The 21,611-nt window shown below is 36.3% G+C and overlaps 2 protein-coding genes across 9 annotated transcripts in view; both read right to left on the bottom strand.

The window, feature by feature from the left end:
• TTC21B (tetratricopeptide repeat domain 21B) overlaps positions 1–16,373 on the bottom strand; it is a 37,431-nt gene extending 21,058 nt beyond the window's left edge. Inside the window, exons 1-16 of one of the 3 annotated variants that reach the window (XM_015635191.2) lie at positions 16,266–16,373; positions 15,964–16,093; positions 14,876–14,986; positions 13,847–14,013; positions 11,520–11,642; positions 9,915–10,072; positions 9,439–9,523; positions 7,960–8,058; positions 7,116–7,308; positions 6,099–6,196; positions 5,414–5,614; positions 3,486–3,615; positions 2,892–3,049; positions 1,760–1,984; positions 818–1,056; positions 444–516 (exon numbers count right to left, since the gene is read on the bottom strand). In XM_015635191.2, the coding sequence (XP_015490677.1) occupies positions 444–516; positions 818–1,056; positions 1,760–1,984; positions 2,892–3,049; positions 3,486–3,615; positions 5,414–5,614; positions 6,099–6,196; positions 7,116–7,308; positions 7,960–8,058; positions 9,439–9,523; positions 9,915–10,072; positions 11,520–11,642; positions 13,847–14,013; positions 14,876–14,986; positions 15,964–16,093; positions 16,266–16,346 (2,271 nt within the window). In that variant the 5' untranslated portion in view covers positions 16,347–16,373. Of the gene's footprint in view, positions 1–443; positions 517–817; positions 1,057–1,759; positions 1,985–2,891; positions 3,050–3,485; positions 3,616–5,413; positions 5,615–6,098; positions 6,197–7,115; positions 7,309–7,959; positions 8,059–9,438; positions 9,524–9,914; positions 10,073–11,519; positions 11,643–13,846; positions 14,014–14,875; positions 14,987–15,828; positions 15,895–15,963; positions 16,094–16,265 lie in introns of those variants that run through there. The other 2 variants (XM_015635192.3, XM_015635193.3) reach the window with 2 other exon arrangements.
• A 1,860-nt stretch (positions 16,374–18,233) lies between these two features.
• The window catches only part of LOC107207489 (sodium channel protein type 1 subunit alpha), a 91,200-nt gene continuing 87,822 nt past the window's right edge, over positions 18,234–21,611 (bottom strand). For 4 of the 6 annotated variants that reach the window (XM_015634686.3, XM_015634688.3, XM_015634687.2 and 1 more), the window contains one exon: positions 18,234–21,498. In XM_015634686.3, the coding sequence (XP_015490172.1) occupies positions 20,330–21,498 (1,169 nt within the window). In that variant the 3' untranslated portion in view covers positions 18,234–20,329. The remainder of the gene's footprint in view (positions 21,499–21,611) is intronic. The other 2 variants (XM_015634684.3, XM_015634683.3) reach the window with 1 other exon arrangement.

Here is a 21,611-nt window from a genome sequence, read left to right as displayed (position 1 = left end):
AAATACTAAATAGTATTTCCAGTTCATCAAGAAAGCGAAGAATGTATAGGAATTATACAATTCAAAAAATTTAGTAAAGTTACCAGCATGAGAACTAAGTTACCTAGAATTATTCTACGTTTCAGAACACTATTCTAAACATCTCCAGCTTCTTTGTAATTTCAATTTAGCTCTCACTCTAGATATCTGTTAGTCTTATGAGGCAGTGTTTTCTAGTTTCCTCTGAAAACACTCCCTCCTTGACTTTCACCAAGTAAGCTTTTAGAAGAAATGTATTTTCAACAGTTTTTAATTTAAACAATCATAGTCAATATTTGTTTGACATCCTAAAGCAGTTTCTGTTTGACAAACATCATTCAGTAAAGTCAGTATGTCACAATGTTTCAACTATACAAAGTCAACAAACTACTCAAATATTCCATTCATCTCCAGCAAGCACTCACCTCTTGAATATTCATGTATGCATCACCAAGAAGAAGAAAAGTATGAGCACTTGGTAGTTTTTCTACTAGGTCACTGGAAACAAAAGACAAAACCTGGCTCAGTGTTTAACATGTCAATACTGGTATATAAACAGGGGAAGGGCACAACAATTTTATCCTCTGCAGATTTTAGTTTTTATTTCTGAAAATAAACTGAAGAAACCCCTGAAATATCTTTTCAAAATAAGACTTCCAAATATAGTTTTAAAAGTTACTCCATTTACTCGAATTCATCTCTAAATATCTTTCATTTATTGCAGTAGAAAGGATAAATGAGTTCATCATGCAATCAGTAAACATCTAGGAAACTATTTATGCACACCACAAATTTTTACCTATAGCAGGCGGCATATAGCTTCTTATCTTTCATATACTGAAGATAAATATCTGCCATTTTTTCTTTAGCTTGTACAAAGTAAGGCTGTTCAGGTGTAATATTGCGGAGCATAGTCAAGGCATGTTTCACATCTCCTTGAGCAATTGCCAGATCTGCATTTGCAATCACAATTCTTAACTCCTCGGGTGTTCCAGAAAATTCATTAATGGCGTCCTGGATGACTATAGCAGCTTCATGCTGCAAGTAATAAAATAACTGAATTAATTTAGATCCCGTCAATGAACAACCAAAATATAGACATCATAACCATTTATGGGCATTAAGCAAACCAACCAAAAAAACCCCCAAAAATCCACAAACCAGAGCATCCATTTGTTTTGCTATAGTGTTTTTGATTTCTTAAATGAAACTCCTGTGATATGGACTACTATAAGAAGCTATAGTGCAGAAAATTACATTTGTCTTGCATATATATAAGTAAATGCTCAAACTTCAACTAGAAAGTTGTATGCTCCAACAGGTCCTGGTTTCAGCAGGCTGGCCTCCAAACCACAGTACCGTACGGCTTCTTTTTTTATACATATATAGTGTCTTACTGCTTGTCCAGAAACAGCTGATAGTAGGGATGCTGCTACAGAAAGATAAGGACATGATCCAAAACTACTGCTAATAGCACAGACAACATAGACAACAAACACCGGGATCTACATCCCAGCAAATGAACATCAACAGCGTGAAATGGTCTTTACAGTCTCAAAATTGAACACATGCAAGCATTTTTTTGCTCTCAAATCATATACTCACACACTTGAAATTTTACTAAGCAAAACCTCTTGGTAAAAGAAATGATGGTTTCCTATTCTGAACTAATAGAAATGGGAATGGGAAGAGGGAATTGTTTTCAGGTTTGTTTTGTATTTTAGCAGGTTTGCCAACATACCGGTTCTCCATTCAAACGATGAGCTTCTACCAACTCTAGGAACACAGACACACGATCACTTGCGTCAATTTCAATACTTTTTCCTTTCGTTTTTGAGGACGTTGTACATTTTCTCATTCCAGGCAAATTCCTTGCCATCTGTAAGGTTTTAATAGCTTCTGATATTTCTCCCATCTTCTTTTGGATTTGGGCCTTAATTAAGTGATATACAGGATGTTCTCTCACCTAAAAAAAATACAATATAAAGAGTTTCCAAATTTTACATGATGTAAAGTATTCAAACCCCTTGAAAGATTTTTTTTTAATACTGACTTTGGCTTTTTTTTCTCCTCCAAATATACACAAATTCAACTTCAGGAATTTACTTATGAAAATACAAGAATTGTCAGAGTATGCAAACTAGTAATTTAGTAAGTTTTTAATTACAAAGAAAAACTATTACATAGGACAAGACTTTGGGATAGAACAACATTAATTACTGCCTTATTTCAAACTAGATTGAATTTTAAGATATTCTGAGTGTATTGCTGCATGCACACTTCACAAGTCTATTAATTAAAGGAAGTATAAAACCATTATTTGCCACAAGTCCTGCATGCCATTCTTCACCTTCCTAAAACATACTTCACATGAAACAAAAAGTCTATAAGGGAAATACAGCTCTGTGAAATGGCAGGGACCTCAATTAGGTACCGAAGTAGATATTAATATTTAGTTTTCTTGTGTCACTTGGAGGAAGAAAGCAAGATGGGACATGCTTGCAAAGAAATGGCAGTTTTCAGCTAAGAGGCCTCAAGACACTTGGGCAGAACTACGGCCTAAAGAGTGGGGGTATGTGTACTATGTTCCCAGCTCTCTGCTAATCCTACAGAAAATTCCACTGATGTCAACACATCACAAATCCCATACTGCAATGTATAAGACCCATGAAGTATAACTTGTGAGGCATTAGTTTTGTCTTCATGGTCATTTCTTTGATAAATATTCAGATACCACATTCATATAAACATTCAAATATTAAATTTGTAGAGTAAGAGTTATAAAACGTTCAGTTGAAAATTATTTTAGACAAAAACATAAAACTCCAGATGACTGACTCATTATAATTACTTCATTCTTTTGTTCAACTCACCTCAAAATTATAGCTTAGACAAAGTTCCAAGGACTGAGAACATAATTTGATATTGTTTTGAGCCAAGTACACTTGGGCCATGAGTAAGTGTGCATCTGCATAAGAAGGGTTCCTTTCCAGACAGTAATGTAGATTACTATGGGCTGCTTCAATATCCCCTAAGAAATGGGAAAAAGAAGGGAAAGAGAAAAAGCAGTTGATATGAAATACAGAGGTTATATATAGTACTTGTATTTGCAATTTTTTTTTAAATAAATGTCAGCATCTAGTGAATTAACTCATATAAAGAATTATAAGGTTATGACATGAAATCAAAAGCAGGTCAAAGGTATGGTGTTTCCCTGTTGCTCCATATGTAAATCACTCAATAAATTAACTTTTTGGGAAACAATAGATAAAAAATACTGTGTTTGTATGTCTGCACAATTAAGATACTCTCATATCAGGGACAAAAAAGTGAATAGCAAATGTTCTTCACTTAGCTGTAACAGTGCTCTGCAGTGAAAGAAAAATATTCATTATTAAGTGTGAAATTAATTTTTTATATTCAATAAACTAAGAAGTCAGTTAACTATCTCTTCATATAACTATTACCTGACAAGTACTTCACTTTTGCAATTAAAAAAATAGCTTGTTGAAGACCAGGCACAGTTTTTACAACAGTTTCAAGAACTGAAGCACAGTGCTTGAGAAGTGGTGAAGGAGACTGCCCAGTACTTGCAGGCTAGAAGCAAAAAAACCCAAGTAAGTAATACAAAAAGAACCCAAACAAACTAGCAAAAAACAGCATTTGAGCCAACAGATTTTTTTATTTAGATTTAATTTTAATTTTGAGCTTCAATTTAAACTCAAATGAGCATTAGCAAAGCTTTGTTATTTCCTTCAGTCAAAGCAACTTTTGTCAAGAAATATAAAAAAAAGTTTGAAATTTAAGGGGGAAACTTCTTGATATCAGCAGGAACACAAGACAGTCTCAGACCTCAAGGCTGGTAAAACACTTTAGACCTGACATACGCAGAAGAGTCAGGCCATAAGCATTTGATTACACATTCCGAATTACCAGGCCAACACATCCAACACAGCAGTGCCATGAATTAAATTTCAAGAGAGCTGAACTTGGAATGAATAATGAGAAGGTTGGGGGGAAATGGTTCTGGTCCTGTCATGCCTATCCTCATCCCACATCACAGAAGATACCTATACTTCTAGCAACAAACTGAAAACAGAAGCTGAAAAATAGCTACTTCATGCAAACTGCTAGTACAATATACCACATTTTAGTTGCTCTTCATCAGAAACATTATTGATTTCCCTCTATTAATTTAGCTAGCTGCTAACTGGTTTATACATTAAAAAAGGAAAAGGCAACCTAAACATCATTCTGTTCACAAATAGTTTTTCTACAGGACCCAAAACCAAAATGGAAGCCTCCATCACCTACATAACTAACTCCTCACTTTCAAACATCATGTGGTCCTTTTTGCAGTAAAGGGATAAAGGAAACTTCAGCAAAGGCCAATCCCTTCTTCTAAAAATCTTTCTATGGACAACAATTCAGAAAAGCAATTTTAATTCCAAATTAAAAACCACCATTGCTGTTCAATATTTCTGGAACATATCCCAGGGAAGGCTTCAGATAAGAGCACAACCTCACTTGCTATCATCACCATCTGTGACATGAAAATGTCACTGCTACTGGTGTTTTAGACTTTCAAACATTGTCACTTTTTAAAAGATAGTAAGGTAGTTCATAACAATGGAAAGCTACTTGTTTTCCCATTAAGATTTTAAAATTCTATATAAAAATATTTATGGAAAGGTTCTATAATTAGGCTAGAAATAATGTCAGGATAACAGAAGTCAGCTCCCAGCTAGTTCAGAAGAATAATCTATTTAAGGAAAACACTATTTAAAGAAACTTTAAATGTGTTTCTTCTGCTTTAAAGATGTCAGGTCCCCATTCAATTTATTAAGTTCTACATGCCTTTGTCGCCAAAACTAGAACACAAATTCAGCCACAGAAAATTAAGCCACCTAAGTGAGTGCAATTTTTCACTGGAATGAACAATAATATAAAAAGCCAGAATTACACTGATTTTTACCAACACACAAAAGAAAGAATTTATGTATATTGAAAAGATATCCTAAGCCAACAAAAGTATTTCCTGAATAGGGTGGTCAATGTGAACATCCTAGTTTCATAATGAGATAGCTGTATTCACTGCATGGCTACAATTTCCTCAGAGACACTAAGACAGTGCAATTACACACACAGGGTGCATTGAATAAATATTCCAAGTTTCTTCAGGCGTCAATCATTACTGAAACTTTGCTCACATCACAAAATATGTATTTTTATCATTACTTTGACTAAGCAGTCGTGTAATATCCCAAAACATACTCTTACCTCAAATAAGTTCACATTTTAAAAGGGAAAATTTCCTATTTTTTTGCTTCACGATTAACTGTTCTTAAAAGGAAAAATTCCCATTCTCAGACAGATGTGATCTAAAGGTGCTTACCTGTGCTGGACAAAAAATAAGATATTCTCTAATAATTTCTAGCAAGAAATCCGGGTTTAGTTTTTCAAAATACTCCACACCAAGAGGAAATCCATGCAAAGATGAGAAGTGAATATCCAGAACATCGTTCAATAAAGCAAAAACTTCTTCCTGTCTCTTATGTTTTTTCATAGCTAGGACTGCATGCAGGAAAGATAATTCCTACAGAAAAGAAAAAACAAGCACAAAACTCCACACTTTCTGCATATTCCAGATACATTCATCTGTTACTCATACAATACTACATAGTTATTAATGTTAGACACTTCGTCTTTATATTTAGGGATACTCTAAGGAACTTAGTATGTTGTAAGAGACATTTGATGATTATTCTACCAATTCATTCCTTGAATTTGTGCAAGAACCTTTACATTTGTATGACCACAAAACCCTGGAAATAATTAATATTTGTCCTTCCCTCACATTCCAAACTTATCTGCAGAGTAAAAACACAGCTAGAAAGTAATGTTTTCGCTCTGCAAGCAAATAGCCTGGTTTTAACTTAAATAGAAAGAAAATCTAAAACTTAACAGTACTCCATTAAGAGTGCTCTACTCAAGTGACTGAAATATCAAATGTGTAATAGTTAGAAGGCCACAGTTCAAACTGTAATCAAAGTATCTCAGTAAAGAAAGATGCCTCCTACCCCAGATTTCCCAATGGACTGCTGAATTTCATTAAGAAACTCCAACTGCTGCTCCGCATCTTCTAACTGCCCTTGTATTAGCTGACAACGGATAATTCCTGTAACACATGGAAAGACTTTATTGCCAATTCATCTTCCTGGTTAAGTGCATGCTTTCTTTTCCAGAAGTAACTTTTCTCCTCCTCAACCTCTCCATAAAGCAGTGACAGGAAAAGAAAGAAGGGATCAAGACTTATGGAAATGAAAATTTTACATACTCATTAAAACCTACAGTAGATGACACATGATTGATACATTAATATGCTATAAAGCAGTTTGAAATGGTAAATCTTCCGCTGGTTCTAGACTAAGCAGAAGCACCATAAAGTCTGGCTTCTAAATTCAGAAAAAGTACAAGAAGGAAATCAACCCCAAGCACACACACAAACCACTCCTGCCATCTAAAGTTTTAATACTGTTTAAGGCCATGGCACAGTCAAGGAGGAAAAAAAATACAGGGAAAAATCTATTAGGCAAATACAACATATTTACACTCCATTTTCTTGACACAAATAGGACTTACTATAAAGTGGGATTTTTTTGGATGTGACGCATACATCCAAAGTATGATGTTTTGATTTGATTATGGTTTTCAATCTAATTTGGACAAAATGAGGACATGGACAGGTTGTTCTATCATGCCCCTGATCTTCTTATTTTTGTAGTACCTAAGAGTTCTCTAGTTCTTTGGCACTACAGAAATTAAATAATAAAGTAAGTAAAATACAGCAAAATGTTCCTACTATTACTTTGAGAGCTCTAATTTAGAACAGAGAAGATTAATTATTCACTAAGGAAGACCAAAAGACATTCAGTAAGGAGAAACTGTTGCCACAAGGAAGAAAGCACCCAATGAATCTAAAAATACAACCCAGTGCTCCTGTTCTAATACTTCTAGATTTTCGTAGTACCAATAATAGGAAAATTTAATCAAAAAACAGTGTCTAGTAAAAATTAAGAGGAAGTGTATGACCTTACCAGTTAGTGCAGAAACACTTGTTTCATCAAGTGTCATAGCAGTCTTGTACCATTTTAGAGCTTCCTTCACCTTCCCTTGCAAAATCATTTGGTAGCCAAGTTCAGTAGCAAATTCTGCATTGTCAGATGCCAGATCAAATGCTCTTTGTAATAAGGTTTGTGTATGTTGAAGGATGAGCTCATTCCGGCCACACTAATGGTAAGAACAATCTTTAAGCTTTTCTCATTTTTCAGATTCAATTAGACAAGCACACTGAATATAGCCAGATCAGTAGAGACAACACCACCTCATGTAAGAATAAATTAGCCTGAAGTAATTCTATACAAACAGGGACATTAATGTGGGATGGACTCAAACATAAATATACAATACCCTACAATAAGGAATAGTTGCTCTGAGTGCTTCCTTACAGCAATTTTTGATAAATACAGAGATTAAAGAAACATTCACTTTCAAGGTTATGTGATTAACTTTGTCACTTTACAGTAAGAAGACAGTGGTGAATATTTGAGTGTATTTTCACTGTTTCTCACCTAAAATCAAGCAGTAAAACCATTTTTGGAATGAGGCTGTTTAAACATTGTAATTCATGCTGAATATAAGACTTGAAAGATGTGGTTAACAAGGCTACACGAGTTAATCTATTTCAATTGTCCACAATTTTCTACTTTCCAGTAGACCTTTAACATCTGCCTACAAAAAAATAGAACAAAACCAGGATAGATAGACAGATAGATAGATGCTGCTTAAGAAAAGAAAAAAAAAAGCCTACCAAAAAAGAGAACAAAACTAGTATACATAGAGAGATGTATGCTGCTTAAGGAAAAAAAATAAAATACTCACTGTTCTACTGAAAGCTAAAGCCATTTTACAGAATAGCTCAGAATTACGTGGTTCTAATCTATCCAGTGCTTTAATCAGGTCTCCCAGTCTTGCTGAAGCCTTGAAGGAATAATATATTAAATAATAGAAAGAATTAACAAATTAGGACAATCAAAGTTTTCATTATAAACTACTCACATTTTTACTATGCACTAGTATCTCGAAATGTAAATTCAGAGGTTTTCAGGGTGAGGAGCTAGACTTAAGAATTCCTAAGACAATACCTTGGAATAGTAAAGTGACAATAAAGCAGACCATGTGTCCTTTATCCATGCTCTAAAAAGGTGAAAGGCTTGAGCTAAATCTGATATAAGACACACATGGTCAAAAGCAAAGCTTTTTTCCCAAGTGCTTTCAACATTAGTTTCTAAAACATCTAAGGGATTTTTCTGGGCATACAATAATAACGTAGACATTTTTTTTAATATGGTTTTAGATGCAGACACCTGAAATGTGTAAATCTAACAGGCCTTGAAATTTTTCCCTAGACATGGCTCTTAGTTACATGTGACATTTCACCCCAGAATCTTTACCTAACACTCTACTATGCCCAGCAAGGTTCCTTCCTGGATGGCTCCACTGGAGTCAGCAATGCTTACTACTTCTCCATATGATTGTGCATAAGACTTAAATTTGATTGTGAGGCTAATGACTGAGTTATTTGCAATAACTGAAAATGTGTTAAACAACATAAATACCTTTACTTCTAGAACTTGAAAACACCTACAACACAATGAAGACACTTTTTTTTTTCCTAACTTTCCACTTAAATTATCACAGTAGTTTTGCATGAGAAAAAATATATAATGAATTTTTGGTGATAATTTAGATCAACTATTTTAGAATTTCCTGAAAAATGGCACAAATGCTGTACATACAAAATATATGCATATAGCCCTGTGCAAGAAAATGGATCTTGAGACTAGAAGGAAAAGTAGCATAGAATGCTAAGAGCCGAAAAAAACACACAGTAACTGTCAAATATTATGAACAAAACACAGGTGTAACAACTATGACCTTCTTCCAAAAATCGATCACTACAAGACCTCATGATTGCCCTTATTTCAATTAATAAAATATTTAAAATAATGGAAGGCTTACAAATTTATCAAAAGAGCATTTAAACAAAAAAGATCACTTTGATGATTCAAATCAACATGATTCAGTAAACTGTCCGTATCAGATTTCTGTTTGGCTTGACCTGTTCTCTGGAAAGACAGTAGTTAAAAATTATCTTTTCCTTGGCATCCAGAAAACACCTCAGCAATAATCTAGGGTAGGCATTCAAACTGGAATAGGTGAATAAACCTCCTGCAGATTAGTGCAGCACAGGACCAGCCAAAGTATATGAGGAGAACACATAAAGAAGACAGCCTTTGTAGGGACTAAATGCCATGTGCACTATGTTGTGCTCAACATTCGGCTAATAAAAAGACTCACCTCAGATATATTTCCTTCCCTGCACAGATGATGCAGGGCCTCCATTCTTATGGCTTCTAAATTAAGGGGATCTTTCTGCAATAGTCTAAAGCCAAACAAAAGGTGAATGTAAAGAAACCAAACCAAACTTGCTCAATCATCTATTTTATCCTAAAACAGAAATAGAATAATGTATATTTCACAGGCATTTTACATCACGGATCTCAACTGGAAGCACAGCTCTTTTTTCACACCTATCTCAAGAAAAATCCTCTTCCATCTAAAACAGATTAATGTATCGATGCAGCATCCTCACAGAATTGCAAGCTGTGGTTCTAATAAAGCTTAATTTATTTGAAATTTATTTTTAAAAAACTGATGCAACTAATTCAGATTCATTATCAATGAGTGGAAGCCTATCTACTTTTGTTCAAAATGTCCTTAGGGTGTAAACATGGCAAGAAAATAACTTAGTGGTGTGCTACTTCATACTCAACCTATGTGCCGTTTCAATTGTCTGCTCCCAGTCCTGCAAGGCGAGTTGTAGCTTCATTTTCTTTATGAAAGCAGGAATGAAGTTTGGGAAGTTAGCAATTATCTGGTTCACAATTTCCAGAGCTCCTGAATAATTCTGTCGGACCTCAAAATACTGTGCCTAATGGAAGGAAGAGAAGCCATATCAAGAGCCTGTACACTCAGGTGAGAAGATTCAGAAGTTCTTTCATACAGAAACCAGGAAAAAGAGCTAGAGAGAAAAAACCCTGAAGTAATAGTTTTACCTGAGTATCAACCACAACCAGACATACTGCAACAATCAAATAGCAAAGGATGATGTGTAAAGCCTGGTGTGTGTGATAAATGCTCTGAAACAAAGGTAACCACAGTATTTACAGCTTACTAGGCAGTTGCAAGCAAGAAAAGACAGATGGAGCTGAAGACTAAAATTCTTTTTTTTAGAATTGAAATACCTTTGTATGAAGCATTCCACAGATTTTGGGATCTTTAACACAACCCACTGATGAAACATTTATTCAAGCTCTGAGGTACCTACCATGTAAAAACCCATGCTCAGCAGATAACTATTGTTGTGGCCAGAACTAACAATTTTCTAACTATATTGCGATTTACAGGGTATTCAAAGTACAAAACTTTCAGAAGTTAAGAATCACAGATTTAAATTCATTCAAGTTGAAACAAATTTAGGACTTAAACCCTGTTTTGCTTTGATGCCTTGAATTTACTGACCTTATTCCAGACGACTGTATGGGTGTTTTATTTCATCTTTTTAAGACAGAAGTGATGAGAACACAGCAGTTTCTGAGAGTTAATTTCTTAAGCCCTAGTGAGATTCATGTCTGTCTAACCCCTAATTACAGTAACTACATTTGACATATACTCTTCACCTAATTCCATAGTCCACGTGCAGCCAAGAACACACGCCTAAAAAATTACCATTGTGCACACTCTCCTGAACTTCAGTCTTCTAATATTCATTGAACAATACTTTCTACATTTAGCTTTAGAATAGTAAACATCATGTTAATGAGTAACTATGTCTGTGATATAAAGTAATATGCTCTGAAACAGAAAATACAGAGAGAAAACAATTCATGCCATCCTTCAATGAAATACAATCATTGATGATTACGTGAACAGAAATGAACACACAAAATGGACTAATGACAACTTAAAAAGAGTGTTAACAATATTACAGTGTTTAGCTATTACAGTTTGGCACACAGCAATTCTGTAATATGCATAGGTGTCTCATGCAAAAAGGAAGAGACCACACATTGTCAAGTGATTTGAAATTCATTTTGTACATATAAGAATAGAAAGGTTTTCTTGTGTGCATAGCAAAATCATAACCACAGTAAACATTTAGATTGACCAAATTTAATCTGCACCTTTCTTTTTACATTGGTATCTAAAGAACCCTGAAGTACTTACATGGTCTGAGCTATATCTCTGTTCCTTGGACAAGCTCATTATGCACTACTCTTCTCAGCATCTCTCTAATCAATCTATAAGACTATTATGACATTTGGAAGAGTTGAAATAATGAAGTACACTTAGTTTACCAAGCAATGAAGTAAACTTACTTTACCAAGTAGTGCAAAAACATCATTGCCTTCCTGCAGTGCTTCATCAAAGTATTTCAGAGCCTTTTTAATGTGAGTTTCTTTTCCACAGGTGAGATCGAGCCATGCTTTCAAAATTAAACCCTGTTAACAAAAAACAAATCAGAAATCTTTGCTTACTAGGTAATAGAAAGTTAGGCTAGATACAATAACCAGAAATAACCTAAATAAAGGACTCTGAGTATCTATTTTAACTACTTCAAAGACATAACCAGTCTACAGCATAACCTAACAGTTTAGCAATTTATTATAGAGTTAAATTAATCAAATAGTACATTTACTTACAGAATTAAAAAAAAAACAATGGCACCAAACAAGTCTAACATGCTCAGCAGTCAGAACAAAACCTCACAGATGTGATCACACTAGACAGAATATTTTCTGCAAACATTTCAGCACAATCTTTCCTTAAGATTTTGTTTATGAGACACCAAGAAACACACTGGTGCTGAAAATAGTGAGAAACTTGAAATTTTTCTTCTACTTTCTGATAAGAAAGAAAAACTTGTATGTGAAAGGCAAAACTCATGGTATTTCTCAAATCCTCAAGTGTTATTAAAAAACTTTCAAAAGGTGAAATGTGTCTTTTTGTTAAAGAACTTACTACTTCTAATGAATGAATTTCTCTTATGTGTTCCAAACATTAATTAGAGTTTAACTAAATAAAACCTATTTTATTAACCTATTTTGAATTGCTGAATTATTTCATCAAATCGTAACTGTCACCAAAAAAAATATTTAAAACATAAAAAATATCACTTGCTCTTTTAGAACATAAAGAAATGGGTCTTGTATTTAAAACTCAAAGGTTAGAAAAAGAACCATATTTTGTAATTGCTAACATTCATGGTCCTGATTTAGTTATGAAATGGAAACTGGCTGAACTTTACATACTCAAGCATTTTTTAAAAGAAAGGCAGATGTTGTATTTCCAAATAAAGAATATACAAACTATCTTATCAAAGTAAGTGTACACTAAACAAATCCTATTTCACCAAGTTTAAACACTCTGAACCACCTTCCAAAAATATGATGTAAATATTTAAATATAATTTCATATTACCAAACTAGGAAAAGAGATAATTATAAGTGTAATTAAAAAAAAAATAAAAAATGTATATTTAAATACTAATGTACTTTTTCCTTTCTACGCATGTGTCTGTAAAAAAAATAATTACTTCAAATATTTTTAAATACCTCAGCTGGAAGTATTTCATACTAAGCAACATACCCAAACAATATCTCCTAAGAATAAAAACAAGCAAACAAAACCAAACTACTTGTTTGTTCCAATAAGCAAAGTCATAAATACTGCTATTTGACCAAAATTACCTGTCCTTAGTCTTTTTAGGATCTACCATTTTATTGCTTTGTGACATGTTTAATTATTTCTTCATGAATATAAGTTATTTCTACATTAGTATAAATTAGCCAATAAATTAGTTCTTATCTAAAATAACTACGAATTTAAATTAATAATCACTGTTAGTTGGAAAGCTAAGCTATTACTTAAATCATACTTTCAGAAACGAATGTGTAAAACAGTTGCAGATTTCTAAGTCATGTAATAAATCAAACACAAAACTATAAATTACAAATTGAACAATGTATTGAACCACACAGAGGAACACTTTTGTTTGATATTACTGTACAATTATGTTCTCAACATTAACAGCTCTGCATCAAAAATAAGCCAATTTGTTAATGTTTCTCTCCTTGAACTGAAGCTGATACCTACTTCAAAAAAATAACACAGTAAGTTTTTAGAAACCTCTTTAGAGATTCAAGATTTTAATGAATTGTTATGTTTGTATATAAATGCCAAAGACGATGCCATGTACAACACTTATTTCAGTAAAACCCTAGGCCAATTTTGCCTTTAACAACAGCTGAAAATTTATATCCCCATTCCTCTGGGTATTTCAGAGCCTTCAGATACAGATGTCTCCCTCTAGTGAGATTATCATGCTTGTTTTTTGCTAGGAATTAAGAGGCTTGGTGTCAAGTAGCAATACCGGCTTAACTGCATAGCATTTCCATTTATTGACTTATTTTCATTTATTAAACCATTATTTATTATTTACTAAGTGAAAATTAATATTAGTTGACCAAAAAATCACGATGGGAATTTACACAGCTGTGTCAAATGAACTTCTGACAGTTAAGAAGGGAAGTACTAGAACAGAGTTCAGGAAAATCCCCAAACAGCATTAATGCCATAAATTCAGCTTAACAGAATGCACTGTCCTATTGATCTTTTACATTAAAGAATGCTAAAAACCAGTTACCTCTTTACCAGCACCAGAAACTTTGATCGTTCTATCAACATATTCACGGGCTTTGTCCTCACGACCAAGCAGCCACAAAAACAAGCCAGCATAGTACAGAGCCTGCTGTCCTGCTGTTTTACGTTGTTCCTTCAGTCTTGCATCCAACTCCAGAATAGCATCTCGATCTGAAAAGGTTTTGTTCAGAGTTCTTGTTGATACCCTCTTGATATATTATAAAAAAGCAGAATATAAGCCAAGGGATTCCAAAGCAAACACTGTTTTATCTATTGTTCATTGAAAAGCAACAGTGGTGACACACCTAATGCATGAGGGAAAGGCTCTCGCTCTCAGAGAGTCTTGAGATTTACAATAATTTTGCTGTCCTACAGTATTAATCCTCAGGGACTCAAGTAAGAGTGATGCCATTAGTCAGAGCTGTTTCACATCAGAGCTGTTTCACAACTGTCAGCAGCAGTTATAAATCTGCACAATGAGAAAGATACTGCAGTGATAGTTTAATGACCACTCAATGCACCTGATAAACTAATTCTTATTTTGAGAGTGTAATTTTTAACAAAATCATCCCAGCTTTTATGTTGGGGAAAGGAATGCCAAAAATTCACAACATTCTCTTCTCCATTTGTATGGTGAGGATAACTTGAAAGATAGAAATAGCATGTCTTTCAAAACTTTTCAAGTTGCAGTTCTGCTCAAAAGTACCAATATCAGACACGAGTGAACAACAATCACATGAAGCTTGACTCAATTTTTTGATTCCTTCAAAGATTTTTCATCATGGTCAATAAGTCAGATTTTGCGTGCAGGCACGTGTGTTTTTATTTTAACACTCATTCTTTTGCTTCAGAGTTTTGTGGTTTGATATTTTTGTTTATAATCTTGGTAAGCATCACTCAATTGACTAATAGATCCTATCTCAAATGCAAAGCCAGCATAAACCTTTTTAACTTGGGCAGAATTAGCCTACAGCTCTCAGGCCTTCACACAGAGCTGTTTAAAACATGAAACAGCATGTCTTAGTAGGCATACCTGGATTAGGGCTCTTTTTATGGGCATAAATCAGAGCCATCATCGTACAAAGTGACACCTCCTGTTTGTTTTTAATAGACTCCAACTGTCGAATACCTTCTTGGACATCACCTAGTAAAAAAAAAGCACAGAATAAGCTATCACACTTTTCAAGACAAAGAATATAATCACCAAATATCAATCTGACTTAAATTTTCCCTTCTATTTTTTTCTTCCATGCTTTTGTTCGTTACGCATATACCCACTTTCACTTGTTTGTTCAAGTCTTTCAAACAGACACAGGAAAGAAAAGAGCATCTCAATGCCAAGAATTTGAATTATGTGCTAATTCTGCCAACTGTCAGAAAGATGAAAATTATATTTATTGTTTTATACAGGGCATTGAGCAGCTCTTTTTGGTCCTGTTTCTTTATATAACCAGGATTTTCGCCTTTTTTGTGTAAATATCTTGAATATTAGCAAAATAGACAGTATCTTGAAAAACGGTAGGATTCTTACGTAAAAACACCGGGGTGTTTGGGAACAGCCACACTCCCTCAAAACCAGCACACCTTCCTAGACTTGCCTCGGCCCTCCCCCATGCTGGGTTACTTGTTAATATTTCTGACATCCTTGGAATATACATGTTACTAAATAAACTTCTCAGAACAGTGTAATTTACACAAAGAACCCCCACTACGTATTAGCTTGTCAGTTTCCCTGAGAGAGAGGACACAACAAAATTAACACAGCCTCTTTGAAGGGAAGAGCTGCTAGCTGGGAGACACTCGTGAGTTTCTGATCAAATACAATATGTGTTTCGCCAGGGATCAAAATTCCCTCCAAGGAACCCATTCACGGGACTCATATTCACGACACCAAAGAAAAATACTTGTTATTTCTCACTTTGGTACGATGCTGTCTAGATCACTTTCATACAAACCGGGGAGGAGCGGTGACAGATCATACCACACCTGTCATTTACTCCACAGGGAATACATTCAGACTCCGTAACATCGCTTTTCCCTGCGCAGCGGACTAAGGGCTGAGTTTCGGGAGGCGAGGCAAGGAAGCCCAGCGTTCCGGGAGGGGCGGCCCCGCCGCCTTACCTGCCCTCAGCGCGCCGTAGGCCCGGTAGAAGAGGAGCACGGGGTCCCCGCCCAGCCGCGCCAGCGCCTCGTCCGCCGCGGCCCGGGCGTGCTGGAAGAGCCCCTGCTGGCAGTAGTAATTGAGCAGCGCCTGCGGGGAAACAGCCGCGGGTCACCGGTGCCAACGCTTCGCCCCGGAGCGGCCCCGGGGACACCGCACCCACCGCCCCGGCCCGGCCCGGCCGCACTCCTGCCCGGCACCCCCATCCCTCCCTCGTTCCCAGCTGCTCCCTCCGCCGGGACGGGACGGCGGCGGCGCCCACCTGCTGCACCTCAGCGTCCATCGTTGCTACCCAACCCCGCCGCGGGGGGGCTCCGGAAGGGCGAGGACAGCGTCCTGCCATTGGCTTGGACGGGCAGGAGGCGGGAGAGACACGGGAAGGAAAACTGCGGGAAGGCGGCGGGCGGGACCCCGCGGGCGATCCCGAGGCAGCGGGCGGGCCGCTCCCGCGCGCCGCAGCGCCGCCTGCCGGCCGGCGGGCAGGTGGCTGTGCGTCGGGAGCGCGGACAGCCGGAGCGCCGAGTGGAAGCTTTGGGAATGTGCCTATTTCCTTGCTCTTCTGGGTTGAACGTACAACCAAGTGGGCCACGTTCCACACGTTTCCTAATGTGCTGAGCACTTCAAGTTATATGACACTTTACTTTGAAATACGATAGCAGTAGGGTCACGTCAGATAGAGAACCGTCTTCTTTCCCCCTACCCTTTCTTTCCTCCTGGAGAATTAGAGTTGCAAAGATTAGTAAAATTTAGGTTTTCCTGTGGAGGTGAAAGCATCCTCAGCCATAATTTCTAGACACCAGAAATAAAGGTTGCTAAAAAGCATTCCTTTGGTCTGGGAGCGCAGTCCGTCCACAGCTGGCAGTGATGCCACCAAGAACCAGGAGCGGAACTCCACCCGCACGGAGTTTGTAGGAGAAGCTGCTTGACTCTTCTGGCAGAGAGTGCCCAGAGGGACCGTCCCTAGCAAGTCCTTACACATGGCGTTCCTTTGTCACACACTTCTCAGCCCAGCATCAGCAAGGTGCCAAAGAGGCACTATGAGCATGCTTGGGTTTCCTTATTGGCCAAGACAATCCTCTGACTTTTCCAGCTAGATTTAAGTTCTGCTTGACTGGTTCTGAAGCAACATTTAGGCTTCTGTACCTAACAGAGGTATGAGAAACAAGTTGGGGTTTACATGCTTTTTTCTTTTTAGATAGCTCTTTAAGACATATTTTCTCCACATATTAATCTGAAAATACTTATCTTTTCATTTTGATACTTAGACATTTTGAATCAAAGTTGTAGACCTCTTTTTTCATAATGTATTTCACAACAATTTTACAGAGAAAAATTTCCCTCCCTTGAAATTTTTTTTTATTAATTTAAGGGAAAATGCTATGAAATTTTATTTCTGCATTAGCCACTAATGCAGAAATAAAACAGACAGCAACTGTTTATCAACTCGTTCAGTATTAATTTTGGTATTCACCTGTGTTTTTCATTGTAAGTTGTAGGGGAATGCAATATAAAATTCTCTGGACATGTAAAATTAATATTTTTAGAAATTCACTGAAGCAATTGATAAAGAATAAGAAGCAGGCCCACTTTCCAGATGCTTTTGTTTTTTCTCTATTGGTATCCACAAATGGTTTCTTCTAGGAATGGGGTGCTTCCAGAGAGATTTTTAACATTACTGAGGAAAAGACCAATTATTTATTCATTCCAACACCATTTCACCTTTTTCAGAAATGCACTCAAATGTGAGATGCTCTGTGGCATTTTGTTTCACAAACAATCATGCTGTTTGTGAACAGCAAAAATAAACTGGCTCTCAATCCAGCCTGGGGAATGTAGATCTAGTACTTTTTTCTCTCCACATTTTGTCTTTGTAAACCCTTGAATGCTCAGTTCTTATTCCTGTAACTGCTCTGAGCCTCCTGGGACACACTCAGGACAGCTCTGGTATTTGGTACCTGTGCTCCCCACTGCATGGAGCTGCTGCATGAAGTCAGGCAGAAATATCGATACATACAGAAGCATCATGCTCACTGCCTAACACACATTAAATTAAATAACACACAATAAATGAGCACCTTCCTAATTAGTGACTTAGAAGCAAGTCCCAAGGATTTTCTTACATGGGAGAACGGCACAGCTGGCTGTAAAGGTTTTACAGTGCCTTCTCCTTCTGTGCTTTAGAAGCATACACTTTTTATATTAACGTCAGATAATAAAGAACAAAGGAACGTACAATAAAAAATGTAATCTTTATTATTTTGACGCATTAATAATGTTCTTTAGCATCAGTTAGGGTAATAGCATTTTCCTGCATGCAGTTCACTAATACAGATTTAGTCAATAATTTTAATAAAAGTAATCTATATTTACTTTTCCTGTGTAAGAAACATAAAATGTCCTGATGGGTTGGATTATACAATTTTGCTACTTTCTCTTTGTGAAAAAATATTGTGGACCCTAGATAACATTTAGAACTGTTCTAGTGCAGCATGAATGAAAAAAAAAAATAAAAATCTGTGAATAAATATGAGAGAAGATTCAGGATTCTCTGAAAGAAAGGTTGTATCTGAAAACTTATGTTGCAGGCACTGCTAAGACATTCAATTTGAACTTTAGACCATTTCCCAACTGAACAAAAAAACCCAAAAAACATAGCTTTTTAGAAGCAAATAATGAACTTATTTCGCAGAAATTATTGATATGTTGGCAAATACTGTAAAAAATAAGAACCTACAGTTATCCATTCACTTAGTTATATCTTGTTCTCTGGAGCTCTTCTGTGAAAAAGCGCTATGGACAGAAAGTAACAAAAATGGTGTGATATCAGCCTGAAGATAAAATTCAGTTCTTGTTTTATGTACATAATGCTGAAAAATAAAATAAAATGATTTTTACAGTATTTATATTTGCTTATAAAATCCTAACATTATTTTCAACAGGTTTACTAGTTTTCAATGTCTGTACAGTTTGGATATACACTATATGCTTTTCACTGAAAATTCAGAAATGTAAAACAAAGAAGCTCCTAAATAGTTGCAAAATATTGCTTAATGGTATGGAGAAATGAGGTCTTTTTGAGTAGTTTATTTAATTTAGCTCTGATGTATGGCTTCCCATGTTTAAGAATCCTGGACAGTCAAAGGAATAGCAGCATAGGCAATATAAACATGCACTGATTGCATCCAAACTATCTATAATGGTAGATAATACCTAATTTTACCTGTTGAATGCTTGCACACTACACTTATTGTGGTACATATTTGATGCAATAAATGTGCTGAAGTCATTATCTGTTTGCTCAAACATGCACCACAGGTTAAAAATTATTTACATAGCAGAGGGCTTTTCATTTACGTGTACAACATCAACCTTACTGAGAGCTGAAGATGGCTAAACAATACTGCAGGATAAAGCAGAACAACTTTATAGAGGGCTCTCTTTGATCAATTTGGTGGGCTGAGGCAGATTCATTTAGTATTCGTATGCAGAAAGACATTTGACAAAGACAAAATCTGTGACTCCAGACCTAGGAAGAAGTTTGCACCTTCTGAAACTGAATGGTCTGTGAAAAAAGTAAACCATATTTACCATTCTTGTGAGTTGTAGAGGAATTTACAGGCATACTAAGACTTGTTGGAACATGATACAACATGAATACATTAATTAAGCACCTCAAAATCTGTTATTCCTTTCCAGAAACACTGTGCTAAAAAAATCTGTTGCTCTTTGTGACTTAATGTTATTTTCATGCATGATCTATAAGTGCAGCATGCCTTCATGCAAATAATTTCTGTGTGTATATTAGTTGTATAATAGAACACCTGGCCCTTGTACCTGTAAAGGTGTACTTAATTCCCTTCCCCAACAGAAGCCCCATTTACAAAAATAGTCACATATAATAAACAACATATGAATAAAAACAAGATGAATCCACCAACACAGATATTGTAAAAATATGAAGTATGTGGCAGTTGAAATGCAAACAGTGGATACAGTTACCATATTGTTTTATGTTAACACACAAATACTTTCTTTCACACCCCTTTAACTGGTCCCTACAGTCTGTGTAGCCATTTTTCCTCTCCTCTTCAGCAGTGTCAGCTGGTAGTGAGAACAGTAACCTCCTGTCAAGGTTGTTTCTTCTTATCACAGTCACTGACAAGGGGTCACTGTCTTTTAATAGGCACTGACCTTTAATGTACAGTATATTTGTAAAAATTGTCAGTTTGGCATAGACCTCCGTCAGGAGTCCTGTTGACACAAACACAAGATCCTTACAGGCTATGAACTACTTTGCACATATATGATTTTGCTTGCTATTTGCTCTTATTTCTGACCATCTTTATCTTCCTTTTCATGCTTTTCTTTGACTGGCCTCATTACACGATCATAGGAAGGTGGACAAACTGCAGTTGATGCGGTTATATCTGTTTTCTCTGTAAATGAGTTTTCATTTAACTTGTCAATAAGGATTTCATCTTTCAGACCCTGACCAGCTCCACCTTCAGTTTTATTTTTGTTATAGATAAAGGAAGCTTGTTTTACTGTTCGTTTTAATAGGTGACGTCTGTAAGCACGCTGAATGATGACAGCAGACACCTCCTCCTGCTTTCGTTTCAGTGTGGTTGTAATTGGTTCATAGGAAGCTTTAGAAGGATTGGATGCCATGAATCGATCTTCCATCTGTATTCTGAGGGCATCCATCTCCCCACTTTCCCCCAGCACACGCTTTGTGAAAGCAAACAAGATGTCAAGGCAGTGAATTCGGTCACCACTCACCATGGGCAGATCCATTGCAATAAGCTGGACTTTGTTAGGTTTGGGTAGATGAAGAGGAGGCTCAAGTGCTGCTGCAAAATCAGATAATTTCTCAAATTCCATGAATTGTGTTGCATCAGGATCAAACTTCTCCCAGACTTCATAAAACATCTCAAAGTCATCCTCACTCAAGGGTTCAGCACTTTCTTCAGTAGCAACACCGAAGTTCTCCAAAATCACAGCAATGTACATGTTCACCACTACCAGGAAGGAAATGATAATGTAACTGACAAAGAAGAAAATCCCAACAGAAGGGTTGCCACAGTCACCTTTCACAGAGCTCCCTGGATGAGCCTTATGGGGGTCACAGTCTGGAGCCCCACTGTTAAGGATTGGGGCGAGCAAACCATCCCAACCCGCGGACGTGGTGATCTGAAACAGGCAGATCATGCTGTTGCCAAACGTTTCAAAGTTGAACATGTCATCAATACCAGCTTCCCTTTTGACATAGGCAAAGTTGGACATGCCAAATATGGCATAGATGAACATGACCAGGAAAAGCAGCAGCCCAATGTTGAACAGAGCAGGAAGAGACATCATCAAAGCAAAAAGCAGAGTGCGGATTCCCTTAGCGCCTTTAATGAGGCGCAGGATTCGACCGATTCTGGCAAGCCTGATGACTCTGAATAGTGTGGGAGATACGAAGTACTTCTCAATCATCTCAGCTAAGAACATACCTAAGAAAGGAAAAAAAAAAGGAAGAAAACCAAGGTACATTACTACTAAATCTCCATATCACAATAGAAATTTAGAAATATCCTAAAATTGGCAGTTTTATGTAGCAATTATA

Source organism: Parus major, chromosome 7 (assembly GCF_001522545.3).
Source record: "Parus major isolate Abel chromosome 7, Parus_major1.1, whole genome shotgun sequence".
Taxonomy (NCBI): domain Eukaryota; kingdom Metazoa; phylum Chordata; class Aves; order Passeriformes; family Paridae; genus Parus; species Parus major.
This window is presented reverse-complemented; position numbering and strand designations above follow the sequence as displayed.